The 24,459-nt window shown below is 43.6% G+C and overlaps 1 protein-coding gene across 2 annotated transcripts in view; it reads right to left on the bottom strand.

The window, feature by feature from the left end:
• ANXA11 (annexin A11) overlaps positions 1-24,047 on the bottom strand; it is a 41,386-nt gene extending 17,339 nt beyond the window's left edge. The window contains exons 1-9 of one of the 2 annotated variants that reach the window (XM_081953774.1): positions 23,796-24,047; positions 11,661-11,673; positions 11,577-11,615; positions 9,918-10,030; positions 7,753-8,145; positions 5,230-5,317; positions 5,010-5,104; positions 3,887-4,000; positions 2,560-2,650 (exon numbers count right to left, since the gene is read on the bottom strand). In XM_081953774.1, the coding sequence (XP_081809900.1) occupies positions 2,560-2,650; positions 3,887-4,000; positions 5,010-5,104; positions 5,230-5,317; positions 7,753-8,145; positions 9,918-10,030; positions 11,577-11,615; positions 11,661-11,664 (937 nt within the window). In that variant the 5' untranslated portion in view covers positions 11,665-11,673; positions 23,796-24,047. Of the gene's footprint in view, positions 1-2,559; positions 2,651-3,886; positions 4,001-5,009; positions 5,105-5,229; positions 5,318-7,752; positions 8,146-9,917; positions 10,031-11,576; positions 11,674-23,795 lie in introns of both variants that reach the window. The other variant, XM_081953773.1, reaches the window with a different exon arrangement.
• Between the last annotated feature and the right edge of the window lie 412 nt (positions 24,048-24,459).

Here is a 24,459-nt window from a genome sequence, read left to right as displayed (position 1 = left end):
TTTCATTCTTTCTTTTTTTTTCTCTCTCTCTCTCTCTTTCTTTTCCCTCCCTCCCTTCTCTTTCTCTCTCTCTCTCCCCCCCCCCATCTTTTTCTTTCACTGTCAAGCGACTCTGGGCAGCTCACATCATAAAGGTGCCCCATAAAACAACCTTCGGCATTGAGAATTAAAGCATTAAGAGTAACAAAACTAGAGGGGGGAAAATGGGACCATTGGGTAAACAGGGTGGAGGTTGACTGTCAGAGACTGGTTGAACATGTCCCTTGGCAAAATTTCTCAGAAGTGGTTTGTCCTTAGAGGTTGTAAAATGAATTTTATCTTCATAAATAATATGGAGATTGATGTTAGGCTGGAGTATTGGGATTATATTTTAATACACTATGTGTATTATATTAGGCTTGGTAAAGAAGGCCTGACTAAATAGAATAAATAAAATAATTAAACGGAAAGACTAGAGGTGGAAAGATGATATGAAAGTTTAAATAATATTGTAATTGGCATTAGAATGGCATATCAAAATATTGAATAACTAAATAATGAAGAATTATATCTTAATACAAGTAGGAACATTAATATTAGGAGTACAGTATTTTTCACACTGGAGTATAAGACGCATCATGATTTTGAAGAGGTAAAAAAAAAGTTTTTACACTGTGCAGGCTCCCAAACCTTCTGCACACCTCGTTTTTTGCACAAAAATGGGGGGGGGCATGCATAGGCTTTGGGAGGCTTGTAGAGTGCTCCTGGGGGCTGGAGGGGCACAAACAAGCAAAAATGGCCTGTTTTTTGCTTGATTTTTCCCTGCCCAGCCCCCAGGAGCACTTTGCAGGCCTCCCAAACCCTCTGCACGTCCATTTTTTGCAAAGAGGGGGAGGGTCAGTAGGCCAAAAATGCTGTATTCAGTGTATAAGACGCACCCAGATTTTCACCCTCTTTTTTGAGGGAAAAAGGTGCATCTTATACTCTGAAAAATACATTATATAAGCTTAACCAACAAAGCAACAAATATTATTGATATTAGTACTGTTATTTGTATCAGAGTAAATGATACTCAGAATGCCAAACTCTTCATGCATTGATGTTTATGAACATATGAAAACAAAATAAAAAAAACATATAACAACAAAAAGAAGAAGTGGTTTGTCATTGTCTCTTTTCTAGGGCTGAGAGACCTTGACTGGCCCAAGATCACCCAGCTGGCTTTCAGCCTACAATCTCTCCATTTGGTTGCTTTAATCAGGGGTGAAACTCAGCAGGTTCTGACCGGTTCTGGAGAACCAGTAGCGGAAATTCTGAGTAGTTTGGAGAACCGGCAAATACCACCTCTGGCTAGCCCTGCCCCCATCTATTCTCTGCCTCCCGAGTCCCAGCTGATCAGGAGGAAATGGGGATTTTGCAGTAACCTTCCCCTGCCACGCCCACCAAGCCACGCCCAGAGAACCAGTAGTAAAAACATTTGAATTTCATCACTGGCTTTAACTACTGGATTGTGCTTCCTGTGGATACATCACCCAGATGGACTTCAACAGATGCAGAATTCCCCTTCTTTCTGTCCTTAAAACCCAACCTGATTTTTTTTTCTTTGTTCTGTGAAGGAATGGAAAGCTTACTCCTTGCATTCTCTTGGCTTTTCCCCAAGTTATTGGCCACACCTGGCTGCCCCTTCTATTCATAGCAGCCTAGCAGAACTGTTCTGACCCAACCTTCACAGAAGCAAGAAACAGACTCCCCGTAAAGAAAAAAAACCCTCTTTATTTATAGCTTGGGAATTAACTGCATTCACCAACAGAAAGTCCAGAGTCCTGGGAGAATTAACTGAAGCAATAGTTCTTATCAGCTCTTTATGATAAATGCAAGGCTGTGAGCTCCCAGCTCAGAGGCTGCAAAGTCAGTTCAAACAGAGAACTAGACAAACCTCAGTTCTGGCAAGGCAGTCTTTGTCGCACAAAACACACAAGGAGCAAAGTTTCCAGAAATGCCAACAGTTGTCTGCAACAACCAAACCACTCCCCTTTCCTCCTATTTATTCCCCAGCCAGGGAGGGGCCAGTAAGTGTCCACGTTTGCTTTGCTTCCCGAGCCAACTCCTTGTCCTCCGTTGTTCACCTCTCCTATCTGCTCTGCACTTATATGCATCTGGAACAGGCCCCAGCTGTTCTTCCTCCTCACTCATCTCTGACTCCAAAGGCGGGGAAATGCCGGATGGCCCTAGCTCTATCTCTGCTTCCAATGCTGAACATCCATCACAGCCTTCCCCAGGCTCCAGAACTGGCCCAAGTTCTTCCCCAACTTTCTCATTGTCTGAGTCTGGCGCAAGTGGGACACAACAAGAATGGGAATATCTGTGCGGTATATTCCTAAATGCAAACTCTGCATCTTGGCCCTTGCCAATAAATCAACCCAGCAAAAAAAGGAGAACGTTGCCCCTGGCACCATAATCCCTCACCCTACCTCTAGAAGAACACGAGACCCACATCCACAACTCAGTTTTTCAATCCCCACCATACCAGCCTCTCTGCTGGAGATCAGATCAGGGCTGATTCTGAGCGATACAACTCACCCGTCTTGTATGCTCGGCTGATTTCCTGAATGTGCTTGTTATCGCGAGATGCCAGGATCTCGATCAAGCAGGCTTCGTCTGTGCCAGCACCCTGAGCAAAGGGAGAAAGCCTCTTTTCAGTATTATGCAGGAGATTCTCTCCATATGTCAGGGAGCCCTCGAGTTACAACCACAATAAAACCCCAAATTCATGTTGCCAAGTGAGACATTTGTTAAGTTATGTTTTCCCCCCGTTTTATGACTTTTTGTGCCTTTTTTGTTAAGTGAATCACTGCATTACTTAAATAATCTATCTATCTCTATCATCTATGTCTGTCTGCCTGCCTGCCTGCCTGCCTGTCTGCCTATAATTGTATCTATGTAGCATGTCTGTCTGTCTGTCTGTCTGTCTGTCTGTCTGTCTACATCCATCCATCCATCCATCCATCCATCCATCCATCCATCCATCTATCTCTGCCTGCCTGCCTCTCTTTCTCTTATCTCATCTATCCATCCATCCATCCATCCATCCATCCATCCCTATCTATCTATCTATCTATCTATCTATCTATCTATCTATCTTGTTAAGTGAATCCCTGCAGTACTTAAATCATCTATTTCTATCTATATCATCTCTATCTGTCTGTCTGTCTATCTATATCTATCATCTATCTATCTATCATCTATCTATCTATCTATCTATCTATCCAGCTATCTATCTATCTATCTATCTATCTATCTATCTATCTATCTATCTATCATCTATCTATCTATCTATCTATCTATCTATCTATCTATCTATCTATTTATCTATCTCTGCCTGTCTGCCTGCCTGCCTATCTCTCTCTTTCTCTCTCTCTTGTCTCTCATCTATCTATCATCTCTCTCTCTCTGCCTGCCTATTTCTTTCTCTCATGTGTGTGTGTGTGTGTGCATGTGTCTCATCATCATCATCATCTATCATCTACACAGACACCTTAGGAATGCACAAAACTAATGAGACCTTCATAGTGAATTCAAACCACCCCACTTTGGATTCAAAATGGTAGCTTTGCATTTGCGATGGGGCATTTCTTAGCTGACGTAGGGGCATTTCAGATTCAAAACTATGATTCAATTTTGTTGCCCTCATTTATGCAATACTTTCAATAACCCGAAAGGGCTATGTGTGTGACAGATGCAGGGAAGCTAAGCCCAACCATGACTTTCCGCTGATAGTCAGCAGAAAAAGCCAAGAGAAAAATATTATTTTAAGGGTAAGTTTGGATGGAGACAGGAAAGAAAGACAAAGTGAACATTGAATCGGACAACACGTTGATAGAGGCGTCACTTTCTTTTAAATACAAACCTTGATAGCTTCTTTGATTTCCATAACATCAAAGAGGACAGGCGTTTTCATCATTGCCAAAATCGTCCTCTCAAAGTTTCCGGAGAGCTCCGACTTCAGGTCCTTGATCAAATCCTAATTTTTAATCAGTTGAAAAATAGAGAAAAAAAAGTATGGTTTAGAACTGTACCAAAATGACATTTAGCAGAAGCAAACTCTAAATGTATCCATTTCTATGGCAAATAATTATGTTCCAGTGATATAAAAGGTCAGAGACAAGAATCCTACCCAACAGGGGTGTCACCCGTCCCACTCACTGCATGCAGCAAATAAAGACTCCTGGGCTCCTATTTTTGGTTGCCAAGAGTATAGTTTACTGAGCTGCCATGGATACGGAAGTAGCAAAGCCAATTCTAACATTTTCGTGCACAAATAGCTCTCCCATTGTCACTTTATTCCATCCAGCCAATTACGTTCAGTTTGTTTGGAGAACAGACTCTGGTGGACTTTTCCAGCAGGTGACTTTGGAACACTGGTATGTCTCTCTGCAGAGTTAGTACTCTTGTATTCCGTTACTCCCTCCCTTGCAATCCAACCCAGATCCTCCCTCCCTCCCTCCCCCGTTGTGTTCTGACCTAGGCTTCACAAAATCACGAAGCAGACTCCTTGTCCCGGCAAAACCCCTTTTTAATTAAGCTAATGTGAATTCCTCTCATTCACATCCAGCAAAGTCCCGGCAAACAGTCTTTCAAGGGTGAATTTACAACCACAGACCTTATCAGGCTTGGAGAGCTGCCAGGCCAATATCTTCCAAATACAACATTGTACAAGAAAATACTTGGCAAGGAGTCTCTTGAGAGTCACGGACAAATCTAATTAAATGAACAAATTGTCTCCTCTAAACTCCACTCCCCTTTCGTTCCTTTTTATTCCCTATGGGAGGAGCCATTCACCATCCATCTGTGCCTTTACTCCCGAGTCAGCCCTTGTTCCTTAACTGTTCTCCTGCACAGAATGTGGCATGTGCGCTCACATTTGCAAACTGGTAGGGAAGGTAAGTGAATCCCACCACTGGTCCAGATACTGGCCTAAGTAGGAAATGGTGCAGTAGAATAATGATATGTATCATTATTATGGGCCTCACCTTCCCATAAGCTGTTTTGAATGAGAGCATTATCTGCTGTCGTTGCTTGCTCGAGCGACTTCCAAGGCAGTCGATGATGGCCTGTTCATCAGTTCCTAAACAGAAATAGAAAATATTTCGTTCTTAAGCTTCATCCAAATGTATCAGTTGGAGAAACCAAGAGTGGACAATGCTGGCCCTCCATAATTGAACGAAAAGAGGCTAGACCCGGATGACTCACCAAAGCCTTTCATGGCTTTCCTCAACACTTCTGCGTCCCTCAAAGGATCAAAGGATGGAGCGTCATGGATTGTGCCTCGCTTTCCAGACTGTAGTAATGCAAGGATAAACAGAGGGATAGAATCAAGATCACGTGAAGGGTTAATACCACTTTATAATGCCTTGGTAAGGCCACACTTGAAATACTGCATCACGTTTTGGTCACCATGATGTAAAAAAGATGTGGAGATTCTAGAAAGAGTGCAGAGAAGAGCAACCAAGATGATTAGGGGACTGGAGGCTAAAACATATGAAGAACGGTTGCAGGAACTGGGTATGTTTAGCTTAAGAGAAAGAAGGACTAGGGGAGACATGATAGCAGTGTTTTGATGTCTCAGGGGTTGCCACAAAGAAGAAGGAGTCAAACTATTCTCCAAATTACCTGAGTGTAGAACAAGAAGCAACAGGTGGAAACTAATCAAGGAGAGAAGCAACTTAAAACTGAGGAGAAATTTCCTGACAGAACAATTAATCAGTGGAATAACTTGCCTCTAGAAATTGTGAATGCTCCAACAATGGACATTTTTAAGATGCTGGATATCCATTTGTCTGAAATGGTGTAGGGTTTCCTGCCTAAGCAGGGGGATGGACTAGAAGACCTCCAAGGTCCTTTCAAACTCTGTTATTCTATTCTATTCTATGCTATTTTATTCTATTTTATTCTATTCTATTCTATTCTAAAAGTTTCTCATTCCAAAACCAATTTTTGACAATTAAAATATATCGTTATTCAAGGCATCAAATATTAATTAATCACACACTTGAGGAACTAAAGATAGTTAAAGACAGGGCCGGTGGTGACATGATAGCAGTCTTCCAATACTTGGGGGGTTGTCACAAACAGAGGAGGTCAACCAGAAGCTATGGATGGAAACTAATCAAGGAGAGATCCAACCTAGTACTAAGGAGAAATGTCATGACAATGAGAACAGTTAATCAGAGGAACAGCGCGCCTCTAAAAGTTGTGGGTGCTCCATCACTGGCATTTTTAAGAAGAGATTGGACAGCAAGTTGTCGGAATGGGGTAGGGTTTCCTGCTTGAGCAGGGGGATTGGACTAGAAGACCTCCAAGGTCCCTTCCTACTCTGTTATTCTGTTATTTGGCCTAAGCCAAAAGATGACAATAAGATCCAATCGAATCTAGTTCTTCATTTGCTTAGACCTGATAGACAGAATCTTGCCAGACTAAAGCTATAACCTTCAAACTTAATACTCTACATTACCTAGAACCTGGGAGATTCTAGAGTGTGATTACCCTGATTTTTTTCCTCTCTTTCCCCATTCAGTTCAGGACTGCTATTCTGATTTTGTAGGTTTGGCTTATTGTGATGAGCTAGTTGATCCCTTGTGCAGTTCTCTGATCTTTATCATAAGATAAAAGCAAGAGATAAGCCCAGAGATTTGACCAACCCAAACATTCTAGATAGACACATTCTCCTTGACACAGGTTGGGAATCACTCCATGTTGCAACTAATAAAATATCCCAATGTGGCATACAAGAAGAAGGGCATAAAAAGGATATACAGTACTTTCAGCATCATGTAAAACTATTAACAACAAACTCATTCCCTGCCCCCAAGCAAATGGCATCAGCTGGCATCAGGATTAGTCACAAGGTTCTTTGTTCAACATCTTTGTAGCTGCAACTGGTCACTAAATGAAGTAGTCCCTAAATGAAGCCTACACATACACACACTCACAAACACCCACACAAATATAATTTTCCTGGCGCAAAATATTTACTTCTTTCAATGCAGGCACAAAAGATCTTAATCTATCTTCGTCTATCTATCTCTATCTATCTTCTTTTTCAATCTTCTATCTTCTGTCTATCTATCTATCTATCTATCTATCTATCTATCTATCTATCTATCTATCTATCTATCTATATAAAAAGACTGTATGTATGTATGTTCCAGCATAACTCTGGAACGCCTCGAGCAATTTCAACCAAACTTAGTACACAGATGACTTACTCTCTGGAAAAAAATAGTGTGGGGGTAAGACACTCCTAACACCCCTCAGGGTGTGTGTTCTGTTAAGATACATCCTGTTGTGCCTTAAAAATGGCTTCTACTATACCTCGATTAAACCGGTCAGTCCTAGAGATCAACCCTGACTGCTCTTTAGAAGATCAGATCCCAATCCAGATACTTTGGCCACCTAATGACAAGGAAGGACTCACTGGAGAAGAGCCTAATGCTGGGAACAATTGAGGGCAAAAGAAGAAAGGGACAACAGAGATTGAGGTGGCTAGATCAAGTCACTGAAGCAGTAGGCGTGAGCTTGAATGGACTCCATAGGATGGTAGAGGACAGGAAGGCCTGGAGGAACTTTGTCCATGGGGGTCGTGATGGGTTGGACTCGATTTTGCAGCTAACAACAACAACATGTTCTCAGAAACTACAAAGTTTATGCCACATCCGCCTTCTTTCCCCTTCCTACTAAAAGGAGAATAAAATATACAGAGAAAAAGGTCCTTACTACTCCAGGGGTGACGGTGGGCATGGAAGAACCTGGGTAGGATGGCATCGAAGGATTAACAGCTGGACCTGATGGATAACTTGGCATGGGCTGCTGCCCAGGATACGGCACTGGTTGAGGCTGCTGGGCCGCTGCAGGTGGACCACTTGGGTATGATGGATACGATGGCATCCCTGTTGGGGGGTTTCCTCCGGGAGGTGGAGGGTACACCCCATAAGGCTGCTGACCCTGTGGTGGTGGTTGTCCGAACCCTCCTGGAGCTGCAGAAGGGTAGCCCCCAGGAGCTGCAGAAGGGTAGCCCCCAGGAGCTGCAGAAGGGTAGCCCCCAGGAGCCGAAGGATACATTCCCTGTGGCACATTGGCACCACCAAACGTTCCAGACATATTGGAAGCCTGAAAGAAAAACACCACCAGGTATTCAAAGAGTCAAAATTCATTTTGTAGCACAACAACTTGCCAGCAAACCTCTTCTCAACTGTGCTGTAAAGAGGACAACATTGTCTGCAGGTAGTAGGAAAGACGGGGGAAAGGAAGGACACGAATGTTTTCATTTCTCTTAATTGTATTGCATTGAGTAGTTGATGCATCTATGGTGATTCTCAGTCATCCAGGTCACGGTTGTCCCAAAAATGCTTCTTCAAATGCAACTGGACTTTCCTTGAGGTTTACCCCACCCCACCCCTTGAAGACGTTTCGCTTCTCATCCAAGAAGGTTCTTCAGTTCTCATTGAAAAAGCTTCTTGGATGAGAAGCGAAATGTCTTCAAGGAAAATGTCTATGGAGATTAGTCATCCAGAGGTCATGGTAGTCCCAAAGGTGCTTTTTCAAGAGGCAACTGGACTTTCTTCGTTGTTTTTTTCTTTGAAGATGTTTTGCTTCTCACCCAAGAAGGTTCTTCAGGTCTGACTGAATGACGAAAGAGGCCATCTCTATCAAAAATGAACAGCCCTCTCTCAACAGAGGGGGAGGGATATGACATCTCCAGTCTACAAGACAGTCCTTTCAGCAGTTCCAAGAAGGCTCCACACCCATTTGCACTACTCAGGCGACCCTGAGGACATAAACAAACCTCCAAATGTCCTCAAGGACCCTCTAAAAGGATGCAAATGATCAGCTGTCTACAAGGAGTACAAATCCTTCCATTCCCCATCATCCAGTCAGAGCTGAAGAAGCTTCTTGGATGAGAAGTGAAATGTCTTCAAAGAAAAACCAGAAAGTCCAGTTGCTTCTTGAAAAAAGCACATTTGGGATCTCCATACAAGCATGGCCAGTTGTTAAAACACTGGACTAGAACTGGGGCTCCTCTTCTGCATTCCTGTGTACACACGTGCCGGTTACCTGGCCTTTGCGGGTGCGGGAGCGCCGAAACCCGGAAGAGCAGTCGAAACCCGGAACAGCACCCAAGCTTCCAGGTTTCTATCGTGGGCATGCACGACGGCCAGCTGTTTGTCAGGTACGTGCCCGCGCTGGAAACTGGAAGTTTGGGTGCCAGCATATGTATGCATGCCAGAATGCTGCACTTCTGGGTTTCCGCGCCCCTGCCTATGCGAAGGTCAGCGAGGCCCCACGTTCCAGGTGGTATGGTTTTGAGTGCCATTTCCGGCCCACAGGTCGGCAGGCAGTGATGTGAAAGGTTTGTCATCACTATTCTAGAGGAAAGACATAACAACACGGAATTAGATGGCCAATAAATTTAAATGATGATGATAGGACTGTCATAATATCAACTGCAACGTTGCAAGCAACTCTCAAATGGTGAGAAAAAGCATTTTCTCAACTTCTTGATTACTATCTAGTTAGACAACAAGATAGTATCTGGGTTCTTCTTCTTCATCATCATCATTATCATCATCATCATCAGGTCATCATCAGGTCCTGAGCAAGTGTTTTTCAGCATTTCCCTCTTTCACAGCATCTTTGGCGTTTTCCCAAGGGACATTCATAATCTTCCTTAAATATTTGGCAACAAGTTTTCTGGTTACAACCCAGATATAATAGCCCTAACAATGGCCAAATTCCAGGATCTGAACCCACTACTGCTATTTAATTAGATTTACAGGTTGCCTAACTCCAAAAAGCAGAGGGAAAAACTGGGGATTGCAATTCCCACCATTTGCTTTGTTTGAAACCCTAAGGCGCTTCAGCTTCAAACTGGAGTTACTCACCATGCCTGCCATATAATCCGGATTAAACTGATTAGAGTAGGTCCCAACATTTTCTAATCCAATTGGAGGAGGGTTTGCAGGAGGGTAACTGGGAGCACCCCAGGGATTACTGCCTGGAAGTTAAAGCAGCACAAATGAGTAAAAACAGACAACCTAGCGGAATATTAGCTGAAGACTCATCATTGAAACGAATGCTAGCCCAAAGCGCTGCTTTGCTGCCTGTGGATGAAACCAGATATCATCCTTCTCTAATTATTTAGCCTCTGTCCTGATCTTGACTCTAACTAGATTAGGGGTTGGCAACCTGCAGCTCTGGAGCCACATGTGGCTCTATCATCCCTCTACTGCAGCCCCCTGTCACTCAAAAAATGTGTCACAACCGTCAATGTATGACACCTGCTGGTATGCGATTTACTGAGCTTTTCTACCCCCAGTAGGCCAACCATGGATAAATCCAAGAAAAGAAAAGGTAAAGGTAAAAAATGATATATGCAGTGTTATCTTTATTTAAGATATCAAAAGGATTTTTTGTGGCTCCCAATGTTTTCTTTTCTATGGGAAACAATTCCAAATGGCTCTTTGAGTGTTTAAGTTTGCAGAGCCCTGAACTAGATAAATAACTAGAGCCAGGGATGCTCCAGATAATCAGCAAACTAAGCTCTATCATACTCACTAAGAAGCAACTGATTGTAGGAAAAAGGAAGAGGTTGTCACACACATCCTCTGAGATGTAGCAAGAGATTTGTTGACCGTTCTCAACTGTTAAGCATCCATAACTAAAATAACAATGTACAGAATACAGTAGTATTCATAGCAAAGAAATGCATGGACTAGAAGATCTCTGAGGTCCCTTCCAACTCTTGTTATTCTGTATTTTTTTGGCTCAGGCCTAAGGCAAAAGATGACAATAAGATCCAATTGAATTCAGTTCTTCATTTGCTTAGACCAGGGTTGTCAAACTTGCGGCCCGTAGGCTGGGTGTGTCATGCGCTGGCAACACCCACACCCAATTTAACAAAGGTGGGGAAAGTCATGATATGTCACGACGACGCCATGATGACATGAATTTGACACCTCTGGCTTAGCCCGAATAGACAGAATCTTGCCAGACTAAAGCTACAACCTGTTGCCTGGCATGCACGTAACATCGCCCGTTCCTCTTCTGGGTTTCTGGCACATGCGCGTGCAACAGCCAGCTGGCCTTCGTGCATGTGGCAGTGCCGGAAACTGGAAGAGCTGGTCTTCCATTTTCCAGTGTGAGCATGTGCGCTGCCCAGCTGATCATCACACGCGCATGTGAACCAGGACTGGGAGACTAGCTGGCCAGCACGCATGTGCGTGCCGGGAACTGGAAGTTCATTTTCCATTGTGTGCATGCCCCCTGGGAAGCTCCTCTTCCGGATCGCGTATCAGACAAGCCTGTGCGTGCATGTGCTCCCTTTTCGGCACTCTGGGAGTGTGGCTACCCTGAATCTTTTCCTCTCTTCCCCATTCAGTTCAGAACTGTGCAGTCCCTTATCTTGTGTTCCTCTCTAGTGCTACTGATGACATTCGATCGCATCTTTTCTGTACCCATTACTCCCTCTTTTGTTACAGGTCAATTGCCACCAAACTGTTCTAACAACCAGATTTTATATGGGGGGGGGGGGAAACCCTTACCTGAAGGAGCAGGTGGATATCCGCTAGCTGGTGGATAACCACCCGCAGGTGGATATCCGCTTGCAGGTGGATATCCTGGATAACTCATGTTGTAAATCTGGAAGAAAAAAAAACATATAAATATACCTACATGACCGCAGAGATGTTTTTGGACAGCGCTGGCTTTGAAATGGACATGAGTACCCCTAGAGTCGGGAATGACTAGCACACATGTGCAAAGGGAACCTTTACCTTAATAATATTATATTCTAATATACCTACTACCTTTAGTGTAAAATCTGAATATTTCAAAGGCAATGTCAAAATGTCTCCTTTTTCCAAGAATGGATTCTTAAGACCAAGACATTAGTCCAAGAAGACTTATATCCTGCTTAGGGTATTCAAACATTTTTAAAATATGTAATGGGAAATTTCGCCTTTAAATATGATTGTAAAGAAGAAATGTAGCAATTTTAATTCTATTAAAATCTTTCTGTACATTGTGGACATATATTTAATCCTGAGATAGACAGGCCTACCACAGATAGAGAGTGTACACAGCATATATTTCCTCCTGACATACAAAACATTTTAAATATCGACGTTACAGCAGGTTGCCATCTGGTAAACTCCTTCCGCAAACATTGATTCAGCTTTGTTGACAGGGCAATTTTTATTCTCATTAAACAAAGTTTCCTTTCTCACAGCCAGAGAACCCACAATCCTCCATCCATCTTTTTTTTTGCACTAACCAAGCTCATGAATGCTTTCTGCGTCTCTCCTCTGAAAGCAACACTCCCTAAGCTATTCAAACAGAACCTTTGAGGCAGGGATGAAATGCTCTGAAGTCTGCTACCAGTTTGCTTCGTGCATGCATGTACACCAAACCCATGCTTCGCGCACATGAGCACTGCAGGCGCTAAGAAACAAGTAGAACAGCGAGGGGGACGATTTAGATTCACTATAAAGCATTTGTAGCTGCTTTATATGTAGCTGCAGATTTGGACCTGCTTTGTAGCAAATACAAATCATGCGGCACAGCTTATTGTCGCACAGCTGATTGTTGAACCTTTTTTTAAAAACTTTTTAAAGCATTTTTAATTACCGGTTCGGGCGAACCGCTAGTGAAAAAATGCTAAAAAAAGTTTTTAAAAGTTCTGATGATCAACTGTGCAACAATCACTCATGCCGTGCAATCACTCATGCCGTGCAATCGTCAGAATGTTTTTTTTTTACTTTTTAAAAGCATTTTTTGTACTACCAGTTTTACTAATCCGAACTGATAGTAAAAAAATGCTTTAAAAAGTAAAAAAAAAAGTTCCGAGGATCAGCTGTTTAACAATCAGCTGTGCCTTGTGATTTTTAGTGAATATAAATTGTGCAGTACGGCTGATTGTGCCACAGCTTACTACTGGTTCAGGCGAACCAGTAGCATTTTTTTACTACCAGTTTGGGCGAACCGGTAGCATTTTTTACTATTGGTTCAGGTGAACAGGCCCCATCTCACCCCTACTTTGAGGGGAAGCAAAAGGGAAAAAAGAAAAAAGAGAGAAAGGGGAGAAACAGCCATTGTCATCAACAGGATGCCAAAGCGGAGTTTTAAAGCTCATCTTCTTTTCAGAGCCAGAGAATAATTTCCACTTCTAGCAAATTAAAGGAAAACAAGAAGGGGAAACCAGATGAAATTCTCTTTTCTTGCCGTGTTTCCAATTTAAAACACAAAATAACCATGTCCAAGGCTGTGTAGGACACCTCCGACAGCAAAACAAAATTGGCACGCCGGGAAGACCATGTTGATATACAGAAAGATCATTTACTATAAACTTACTTAAACGTCTTGCTCCAGGGCTAAAAATAGGAGCAGAGCTCTTAAGCCATGTGCTCATTTTCCTTCCTGTAATTATAATCTTTAATTATATTTTAAAAGGCCTGGAGACATTTTTCTACGCAGCCTCCTTTCAAACGGAGTCCTAAGTAAGTTTATGGATACACTTGGGTTTGATTCCTGGCCGCAGAATCCAGAAACACTGTAGAGGTGGTTCTCGACTCATCGCCAAACTTTGGACTTGCAGCCCCAAATCTCTGTTGCTAAGCAAGACCCTTGTTTAAGTGAGTCCCGTTTTACGACCTTTCCTTGTCGCAATTGTTAAGTGCATTGCTGCATTGTGAAGTGAATCACATGATTGTAAAGTGAACCTGGGTTTCCCCGTTGACTTTGCTTGTCAGAAGGTCACAAAGGGGGATCCGGTGACCCCAGGACACTGCAACCGTCATAAACACGAGCCAGTTGCCGAGCGTCTGAATTCTGATTGTGTAACCCACAGGGATGCTTCAATGGTTGTAAGTGGGAAAAACTATCCTAAGTCACCTTTTTTCTCTGCCGTGGTATCTTCGAATAGTTGCTAAACGAATGTTTGTAAGAAACACCTGTAGTTCACCACTGCTTTCTTCTCAGTCTAGTTCTAAACCAGGGGCGTCAACTCAAGGCACGGGGGCCGGATCTGGCCCACGGGGCCACCCTGGAAACAGCGAAGCACTAGCCCATAGTGCCTCTGCCAGCGAAAACACAGCTTGGGAGGGCTGAATAAAGGTTTCCCTCTCCAGTCATGTTTGACTCTAGGGTAGGGCTGTCAAACTCACGGCCCGTGGGTCAGATGACTCAAGTACTGGCCATGCCCACATCCAGTTTACCAAAGGGGAAGTCCTGACATATCATGTGATGATTCTGTGACAAAGCATATTTGACACCCCTGCTCTAGGGCAAATGAATAGGTAAGAGAAAGTCCACCAGGAGTGAAATCCAGAAGGTTCTGACAGGTTCTGGAGAACCGGTAGCAGAAATTTTGAGTAGTTCGGAGAACCGGTGGCAGAAATTCTGAGTAGTTCGAAGGACCAGTAGTGGAAATTTTGAGTAGTTCAGAGAACTGGTAAATGCCACCCCTGGCTGGCCCCAGAGTGGGGTGGGAATGGTGATTTTGCAGTATCCTTCCCCTGCCACGCCCACCAAGCCATGCTCACCAAGCCACGCCCACAGAACCGGTAGTAAAAAAAAATAATTTCACCACTGAGGTCCACTCCCCACTTGTTCTCCAATGTACACCTCTAAACATATACCCTAGGAAGCTTTCAAGCCACTATCATTCCTCCTCATGTCTTTTTTTTTTAAAAATCCCAATGGATTTATAAAGGAGCCTTTCAGATCGGAGGTGGTGCATTTGCTTTTCAAACCGACAGAAGAAATGCTGAGTGAAAAGCTAGATGTACGTAGCATTTGTGGTGGAGCGCTTCATATCCTGTTGGAAACCCATGGCAACCATTTGATCTCTGTAACCGGTAAAAGCAATCCAAATCAATTCCTGGTTGCAACCCTGAACCTAAAAGCTGTTCAAATGCTAAAGACAGATCCATGGCAAAGTGAGATCTTAAGAGTATTGAAGAGTTTGAAGGAGCTGTATCTTTTCCCAGGCTTGCCTGCTACCAACTGCAGCTGAAGCTTCCAGTAAAAGGCTTATTGGGGAGGGGAGGGAGTGCATTTAGGCAATGCTAAAATCTCATTCTGCCCTATGCCCATTCTTATGACACATTTTTCAACTCTTTGCAAGAAAGTTTACAATCAGAATTGGCAAATATTGAATGGGTTGGAACATTTAAATCCAGGATTAAGCACAGAAACTCTCCAAGTGCTCATTCTATGTCTTTGTTTTTCTGTCTGTCTGTCTGTCTATCTATCTATCAGCTACTTACCTACCCACTGTATCTACCTATCCATTATCTATCTACTCCATCCACCATCATCCATCATCTGCCTGCCTGCCTGCCTGCCTACCTACCTACCTATCATCATCCATCCATCCATCCATCCATCCATCCATCCACCCACCCACCCACCCACCCACCCATCTAATATCTATCTATCTATCTATCTATCTATCTATCTATCTATCTATCTATCTATCTATCTATCTATCATCTATCTATCTATCATCTATCTATCTATCATCTATCTATCTATCATCTATCTATCTATCATCTATCTATCTATCATCTATCTATCATCTATATCTATCTATCTATCTATCTATCATCTATCATCTATCATCTATCATCTATCTATCTATCTATCATCTATCTATCTATCTATCTATCTATCTATCTATCTATCATCTATCTATCTATCTATCTATCTATCTATCTATCTATCTATCTATCTATCTATCTATCTATCTACAGTATCTCTATCCATCCAACTCTATCTAGTATCTCCCATTTTTATTGTAATTATATGAAAACAGATCCACTTTGTGCTCTGGGCTCCTGGAGAAAAGACAGAACAGGAAGCTAAGAGATAAATAAATGTTATGCTTTTTAATAAAAAAAAATAATCTGTAAAAAGTGGCACCAGACACCTTCTGAACCACTTAACTTTCTTTCTCAGCTGCCTTCTTAGGTTAATGATCTTTCATAATTGCAGTTCATAAAACTTTCCAGAGCAGATTGTGAGAATTCTGTCCTATTCTAAACTTCCTTTTTATGACCCTGTAAGTCCCTTAATTCGGGGTAGAGTCAAGGTGATAGGATAGAGCTGAGCATTTACTGGCCAGATGCCCTTCCTGATGCCTACGTGAAGTTCACAGCAGACATTTTTTCTTTAGGCTCTAGGAGAGAAATATCTCTGCTAACTAGGATTAAACTCTCTACCTTCCCAAGGGGAGGTGAGATTCTTCACCCCTAAGCCACCATGCCACTCAATTCTATCCTATTCCATTTCTTACAAAAAGCAAAACCTTAGTTATCATTGAGTTCAATGGCCAAACTCTTGTTGGTATTATTACGCATGAACTAAGCTTTTCTCCACCAACAATTAACCAAGGAACACATATCTACTTAATGTGGCCTTTATCCTATTTCTGACTTATGAACAAGTTAAATCATTCCCAACTACCACAGTGTTGAAGTAGCATTTTCCCTTATTCCAACACCACCTTACGATGGCTGAAATTGAGTATCCATTATCTCTGGCCTCCCACCATCTCGGGGAGAAACCAAGTGACCGCAATGGCTTGAAATAGTGACCACAGACGATACCATATGACGTGAACATATAGTTTTCTACAAACTCAAGGATTGGGGAGAAGCTAACTCAGTAGTGGGGATAGGCCCTGAAAGTCCTTTATATAGTCTTCAGAATTGTCTATAATGCTAAAGTATTCCTTAACAGACAAATCAACTTTTAAAAGTTCTCTAAAAGTACAAAATCTAAACACCGCTTGCCTAAATATAACCCATGAATGATCAGCTTCTATAGCCTCAATGCTTGCTCTGTATTCAGGCTGCTTTCTGGGTTCTAAATGTGTCTTGTGAAATACAAACTGACCTTTGCTTACACAGAAAGGTTTTGTATTTAAGTTGGCACCGTCGTATTGTATTTATACTTTCTATTCAAACATCTTTTCAAATTTAGTATCCATCTGCAAGAATCCTTCATCGAGTCAGAATGTTTGGGATGACTACTATTACTACTACTACTACTACTACTACTACTACTACTACTACTACTATTGCTACTGCTGCTGCTGCTGCTGCTTCTCCTCCTCCTCCTCTTTTTTCTTCTTTTCTCCTCCTCCCCTTTTTTCTTCCTTTCCTTTCTTCTTCTCCCTTTTCCTCACACGTCCCAACATCACATGATCAAAATTCAGGGCCTTGGCAACTGGCATGTGTTTGTGACAGTTGCACAGTCCCAGTGTTCCCCTTGCCCAGCTGTCTTCGGATGAGCAATTGTGAAAGCCAGGTTCACTTAACAACTGTATAATTTACTTTAACAACTGCAATGATTTGTTTAGCAACTGCAGCAAAAGAAAAGGTGATAAAAAGGGTCAAAACTCAAGGAACAACTGCCTTGCTTAACGATGGAAATTGGGAGCTCAGTTGTGATAGTTAAGTCAAGGACCACCTGTAGTTAGTGGGGCTCAACAGCAAAAGTTCATATTTTAAAAAAACAAAAATCAAATGGTGACCTCTGATTAACAATAGAGACATTTAGTCCTCATCTAGTTAAAGCAGGCACAGGGACCCTTTGATGACTTGGGAGGACTTCAATTCCCAGAATTCCTGTGCCAGCATCAGAGCAGGTAAAGCTGGCATTATACTGGTGACGGTGGCATTATTTCCAGAGCCAACCTGGAAATAAGGCATTTCCTGACAGTGAGAAGGATGAACAGCTTGCCTCCTGGAGTTGCGGCTTCTCCATCACTGGGTGTTTTCAAAGAAAGATTAGACAACCATTTGGCTGGGAATGCTATAAGGTCCCCTGCCTTGGGCAAGGGGTTGGACTAGAGGACCTCCATGGTCCTTTTCCAGCTCTAGGATTCTATAATAGGATGCCTTTATGATAGAGCCTCACACACACGGGCGAGACTTTGAGAATGACAGAGTCAAGATCTTTTGGGTTTTTTTCCAACCTATTTTACATTCCTGAATTGAAGAGCTAATTAATTCATCCACCCATTCCCCCATACAAAACAGCTTTGGTTTTGAAATCAATATGGTGATGGTCTTTGGGGTGGGGAGGGACATTGTCAACCTCATGTACAGGCAACCCTCAACTGATGATTACAGTTATATATGTGATAGATAGATAGATAGATAGATAGATAGATAGATAGATAGATAGATAGATAGATAAAGAGGGGAGAGAGAGAGAGAGAGAGAGAGAGAGAGAGAGAGAGAGAGAGAGAGAGAGAGAGAGAGAGAGAGAGATTGCGAACTATCCTAAAAATATGAGTTCCAGGTTCTAGAACTTAAAACATATGACCCACTTAGTTTTCGTTAGCCTCTGCTAACATCGTCAGTGTAAAAACTACCACTGAAGAGATATTTGCCTTTATACATCTTGATCAATTTGGCCATTATGCGCGTGATAGGCCTATCCACCCGCCTCCCACCTATAATTAGCTCTGACATTTTTGCTTCAGACACGTTAACAGGAGCTAAACCTCCATCAATTGACATGTCTGAAGTAAAAAATGACAGAGCTAATTACAGATGGGAGGCAGGTGGATGGGCCTATCACATGCACAACGGCCAAATTGATCAATGATGTATAAAGGCCAATATCACCCCATTCCTAAGAGGTCTTTAAGGGGGCATGCATAAGCGCACCGGCATGCCTACCATCCCTGTCCTAATAGTCCCTTGCATTCGTATACATTTCATGTATTCATAACAATGTATATACATATATCTGTTATCTAATTCATGTTTGACTAAATAAATAAATAAAATAAACAAATCTCTTCAATTGTAGTTTTTACACTCTGACAATATTAGCAGAGGCTAACTAAAGCTAAATGGATAATATCTCTCTCTCGTTGTGTGTGTGTGTGTGTGTATATGAATGTGTGTGTGTGTGTGCATGTATGTATATATATATATATATACTGTATATATCAGTGGTGGGTTCCATACCGGTTGGAACGGGCCCGGCATTGCCCACATGGACATGCGCGATGCACGCATGAGTCGTACCTGCCTGCGGTGCCTCCGCAAGCCTCCGTGATGCTCCAGCTGCTTGAGGAGCATGCTCGGGCGGGTGGGTGGGACCTCCAGAGCAGCGTACCAAAACGGTACCTGGTGCTCCGGACAGGCTCCGGTACGCCCGTACCAGGGCATATTGCCTGCAACCCACCATATATATATATATTTATCAGTACAAATACAACATATATATATGTGTGTGTGTGTGTGTGTGTGTGTGTGTGTGTGTGTGTGTGTGTGTATCAGTTTATAGGTTCCTTTATAAAAACCCTGAGCATGGCTCAGGAATTCTGGGAGTTGAAGTTCACAAGTCATCAAAGGTTTTCCACCCCTGAGCTAAAAGAACTGTAGTACTCACTTCTTGCGTTTGCCAATGCACAAAGAGGCCGCTAGCTATACAAAGGTTGTTTGCATAACATTAAAATGCACCAGGAAACGTGCGCTTGAATTAATGAAGGGTGGGGGGAGGACAAGGAAGTTAGACTCAGTAAATGCACTTTGTCTTCCCTTCCCGAATACCATTGCTACAAAATTTTTGTGTTCAATGGGGGCCCTTTTATAAGCTTGGGTTGTAGACCATAAAAAGCCCGGAGCAATCATGTCTTGGCTATCTGTCTTCCATGAATAGATATGAGATAAATGAGGGATAAAAATATAGGTAGATCTCATTCATTCAGGGACTGTTCACAGCTCACTCAGCGGTGGCTCAGTGGCTAAGAGGCTGAGCTTGTGCATCAGAAAGGTCAGCAGGTCAGTGGTTCGAATCCCTAGCACCACGTAACAGAGTGAGCTCCCATTACTTGTCCCAGCTTCTGCCAACCTAGCAGTTGGAAAGCATGTAAAAAATGCAAGTAGAAAAATAGGAACCACCTTTCGTGGGAAGGTAACAGTGTTCCGTGTGCCTTTGGCTTTCAGTCATGCCGGCCACATGACCACAGAGACTTCTTTAGACAGCGCTGCCTCTTCGGCTTTGAAACAGAAATGAGCACTGCCCCCTAGAGTCAGGAACAGCTAGAACATAGGGGAACCTTTACCTTTACCAAAGTTACAACAGCACTGAAAAAAAAGTAACTTCACCCTTAGGACCGTTGCAGCCTCCCCAGTCATATAATTCACATTCGGATGCTTGCCAACTGACTCACATTTACGACAGGGTCGCTGCGTCCCAGGGTCACCAGCGATTTCCCCCCCCCCTTTTTATTTGACCTTTCGACAAGCAAAAGTGACAAAGAAGCCGTATTCACTTAACAACAGTGTGACTAATTTGCTTCACAACTGCTGCAAGAAAAGTCGTGAAACAGAGGCAGAGCTTCACTTAACCAAAGGTTTCCCAGAGCAAACGTAAATTGGAGGCTCCATTGTGGTCATAAGTCGAGGACCCCCTGTCATATCCCCCCCCCAATCATGTGCAGGAGATAAAAATAATATTGAGTCCCCATAATCTGCATGCAATCTTTTTTCTTTCAAGGATTAGGAATACATTGTTTTCATACATTGATAATCAGCTGTCCTTCCAACAGGCAGGCTCCAAAAATAGGACCCTGGATATAGAAGTTAGCTGGAATCTGGTGGGCAGGAAAATGACGCGATGGGAGTGGACGAGAGTGTCCCTTAACCGGATTTATTTACAACACAACCAGCTGAAACAGGAACGAGTCGAAGTCACAACATTAGGAAGAACGGCAGAAGATAGGAACTCTTTTGTTGTGGCTTCAGTCGTGGAAAGAAAAAGAGGAAACAAACACACACACACACACACACACACACACACACACACACAGAAGCTCAATAGTTAGAAAGTTTCCTAGATTCTGGGAAATGTTTTAAGCCCTCACTACATTTCTACAGGAAATGTGTGTGGGTGTGTATGCGTATACACATACATGCATACACACATACCCTGTTTCCCTGAAAATAAGCCCTCCCCGAAAATATTGCAACACAGCAGCAGCCATGAGGTGACCACGCTTACCGCCTCCTGCATCTCAAAAGTAATGGAGCGAAAGCATAGTGTGAATGGGACCGTGGCATTTAACTGGAACTGAAAAATGCAGATTGATACCTAAGACAACTTCCAGAAGGTGCTGCTGGATTTTAATAGCAAAGGATTAATAGATAGATAGATATATACATACACACGCACACACACATAAAGTTCGAAGACATATAAGTTCAAAGTAAGTCTTGTTATCAATATTATATAATATATAATTATATACAGGTAATAATGGTAACAAGTAAGGGATTCTGTCTTTTACATACGACCACAAAGGAGCCCATCATTTCTGTTGCTAAGTGAGACATTCGTTCAGTGAGTTCTGCGCCACTTCACAATCTTTCTGGCCGCAGTTGTCAAGTGAATCCCTGCACTTGTGAAATGAGTAACACAGTTGTGAAGTGAATCTGGATTTCCCCGTCAACTCTGCTCGCCAGAATGTCGCAAAAGGGGATCACATGACCCCGGAGAACACTTCAACCGTCATAAAGGTGAGTCAGTTGCTAAGGGTATGAATTTTGGTCACAGGTTCATGGGGATACTACAAAGGTCAAAAGCGTGGAAAATGGTCCTAGGTCACTTTTTGTGACTTCCAATGGTCACTAAATGAACTGTTGTAAGTCGAGGACTGCCTAATTCAGTGCATCGCTGTTTTGGAAGTATAAAGCAGAATAAAAAGCTCTACCTTTCCCTACCTCCGTGATGGCGAACTTATGGCACGCATGCCCAAAGTGGCATGCGGAACCATGTTGCCTGGCGCGTGTAGCATTGCCCGTTCCTCTTCCAGGTTTCTGGTGCGCATGAAAATCAGCTGGCCTTTGTGCGTGTGGCAGTGCCAAAAACTGGAAGAGCTGGTCTTCCATTTTCCGGCGTGAGCATACACACCAGCCAGCTGATCATCACACACACATGCGCGCCAGTAGAAACGGGCGATGCTGCATGTGCAGAAACCATATGTTCATTTTCTGGAGCACGCGTGCCCCCTGGGTAGCTCCTCTTCCGAGTTGCAGCCCAGATAAGCGCACACGTGTCCTCGCAAAGCTCTCACACACACCATCACTGCCCTACCTCCTGTTTGCCATTCAGAAGCAACCTTGGCAGATCTCGAAAAACTGAAGTCTTGCTGGGATGGGGGACCACCAGGAAATCCCAGGCCTTTAGTCTCAAACTAGACCGAGAAGAAAGCTAACCGGCTTTTGCTTTTTTGTTGCCAAAACATAAGTTGGAGATGGTCAGATGATCACCAAGAGAAATGACGATTCAAAGACAACTTCACATATTGCTTGCGGAGGATTTGATTTCCAAACACTAACTTCCTAATTCAGTCTCAACATTCTTGGCTTGCGGAAGAGAAAGTAAGTCTGACCTACTCAGACTGGGCTAAAATGAGGTTTCAGCCACTTCACCCCCTCACCCTCTTCCCTCTTCCCCCTCTCCATACTACCCTAATTCAAATCCAGATCTCCCATTGCGGGGGGGGGGGGGGGGGGAGGGGTCTCTTTCTAAGGCCGAGCTCCCCCATTACAAACCCTGGTCCCTTTCGCTAGCAAAAGTTGGCTAGTTTGTGTTTTCCCAAGTTTGGTGTGTGGTAAAAAAATAAAATAAAATAAAAATGTTTCTGTTCTTGTTTAATAATAATAATAATAATAATAATAATAATAATAATAATAATAATAATAATAATAATAATAATAATAATAATAATAATAATAATAATAATAATAATAATAATAATAATAATAATAATAATAATAATAATAGGAGGAGGAGAGGAAGAGGAGGAGGAGAAGAAGAGGAGGAGGAGGGGGAGGAAGAGAAGAATTAAAGGAGGAAGAGGAGGAGAAGAGGAGGAGGGGGAGAAGGAGGAGAAGAGGAAGAGGAAGAAAAAGGAGAAGAAATAATAATGTCTTGGCAGTCGCACAGCCCGAGCCAAGCCCGAAAAAGGAGTTAAAGTCACGGGGCGAGCGCAGGGTCGAAAGTTGAGCCTTCTTAGTGTTGGAGGCGGAGGAGAGCTCGGGGAGGGGGGCGAAAGTTGGAGACCCCGGCTGGGGAAAGCCAGCAGGAGAGCCGCGGTCGTCAGGATTCCGGGGTTCTTGCAAGGCAAACCGCGCGAGCGAAACCTGCCCGGGCGAAGGCCGAGACTCCGCGCCGCTTTCTCCGCCCAGGAACTCCGCCCAAGGCTGGCAGAGCTCCCTCTTCTCCTCGCCCGCCCGCCCAACAGCCATGTTGGCCTGAAGGCGCCTCCGGGGTGGGGGGAGAGGAAGGGAGGATCCTCTCGCGCTCCGGAGGCTCCAAAGACCCAAGCCGGGCTGCGCTGTCCAGCGTCCCCTTGCCTTGGCTGTGCCCCAGACGCCCTCTGCCCTTGCCCGCTTGCCTGCCCTGCCTGTCTTCTTGCCCATCTGTCTGTTTACTGCCTTCTTGCCTGCTGCCTGCTTGTCTACCAGTCTGTCTGTCTGTCTTCTTGCCTGCCTGCTTTCCTTCCTTCCTTCCTATCTGTCTTCTTGCCTTTCGGTCTGTCTGTCTACCTGCTGCCTGCTTGCCTTCCTGTCTGTCTGTCTGTCTGTCTGCTAGCCTACTGCCTGCCTGTCTATCTGCCTCCTTGTCCTCTTGTCAGTCTGTCTGACTGACGGTCGGTCTGTTTGCTTGCCTGCCTACCGGCAAGGCTCTGGAATCCCAGCCTCCCCCCCCCCCTCCATCCCGCCAATCCCTACCTGGCAAAAGCGAAGTGCAGCCGCGGGATCAGGAATCGGCAGGAGGGCGGCCGGGACAGAAGCAGCAGGAGGAGCGGGACGCGCCTCTTTCCCGGGCGGGCGCAGAGTCCTACTCGGGCGCAGTTCTTTTCCCCTTCCGGAACGACAGCGAAATTCTGCGGGGCTCTGAGGCGGAGTCTCGACACCTTCTCCGCCTTCTTCCCGGCCTGGCGGGGAGTTCGGCTGCCCCCGCGCGCCCCTCTCGCTCCCTGCGTAAAAGGTATCCGGCTGCAAACGCTGCGTTTAGCCGCGGGGGAAGGAGCCGAGCGCCCGATCCGGTCCGTTGCCTCTTCCCCAGCCAGGTTTCTCACCTGGCAATGGGCAGTTTTAAAGAAAAGATTGGATTGCCATTTGTCTGAAATGGCAGAGTTTCTTGCCTAAGCAAGGGGATGGACTAGAAGACCTTCAAGGCCCCTTCCAACTCTGTTATTCTAGTCTAGTCTAGTAATCAAAACTTATGTAATCTTTAGTAAAAAAAAATCCATTAAAAAGAATTATCTGGTTAATTAATGAATAATTTAAAAAGCATCCATTAAAAAACAATAACATAAATCATGGAATGATCTTAAATCTTCTCTAATCCTGGTTTTTAATGGATAATATTTAAATTATCCATTAAAAACAA

This window comes from Natrix helvetica (genome assembly GCF_964273705.1).
Source record: "Natrix helvetica genome assembly, chromosome: 5".
NCBI lineage: Eukaryota > Metazoa > Chordata > Lepidosauria > Squamata > Natricidae > Natrix > Natrix helvetica.
This window is presented reverse-complemented; position numbering and strand designations above follow the sequence as displayed.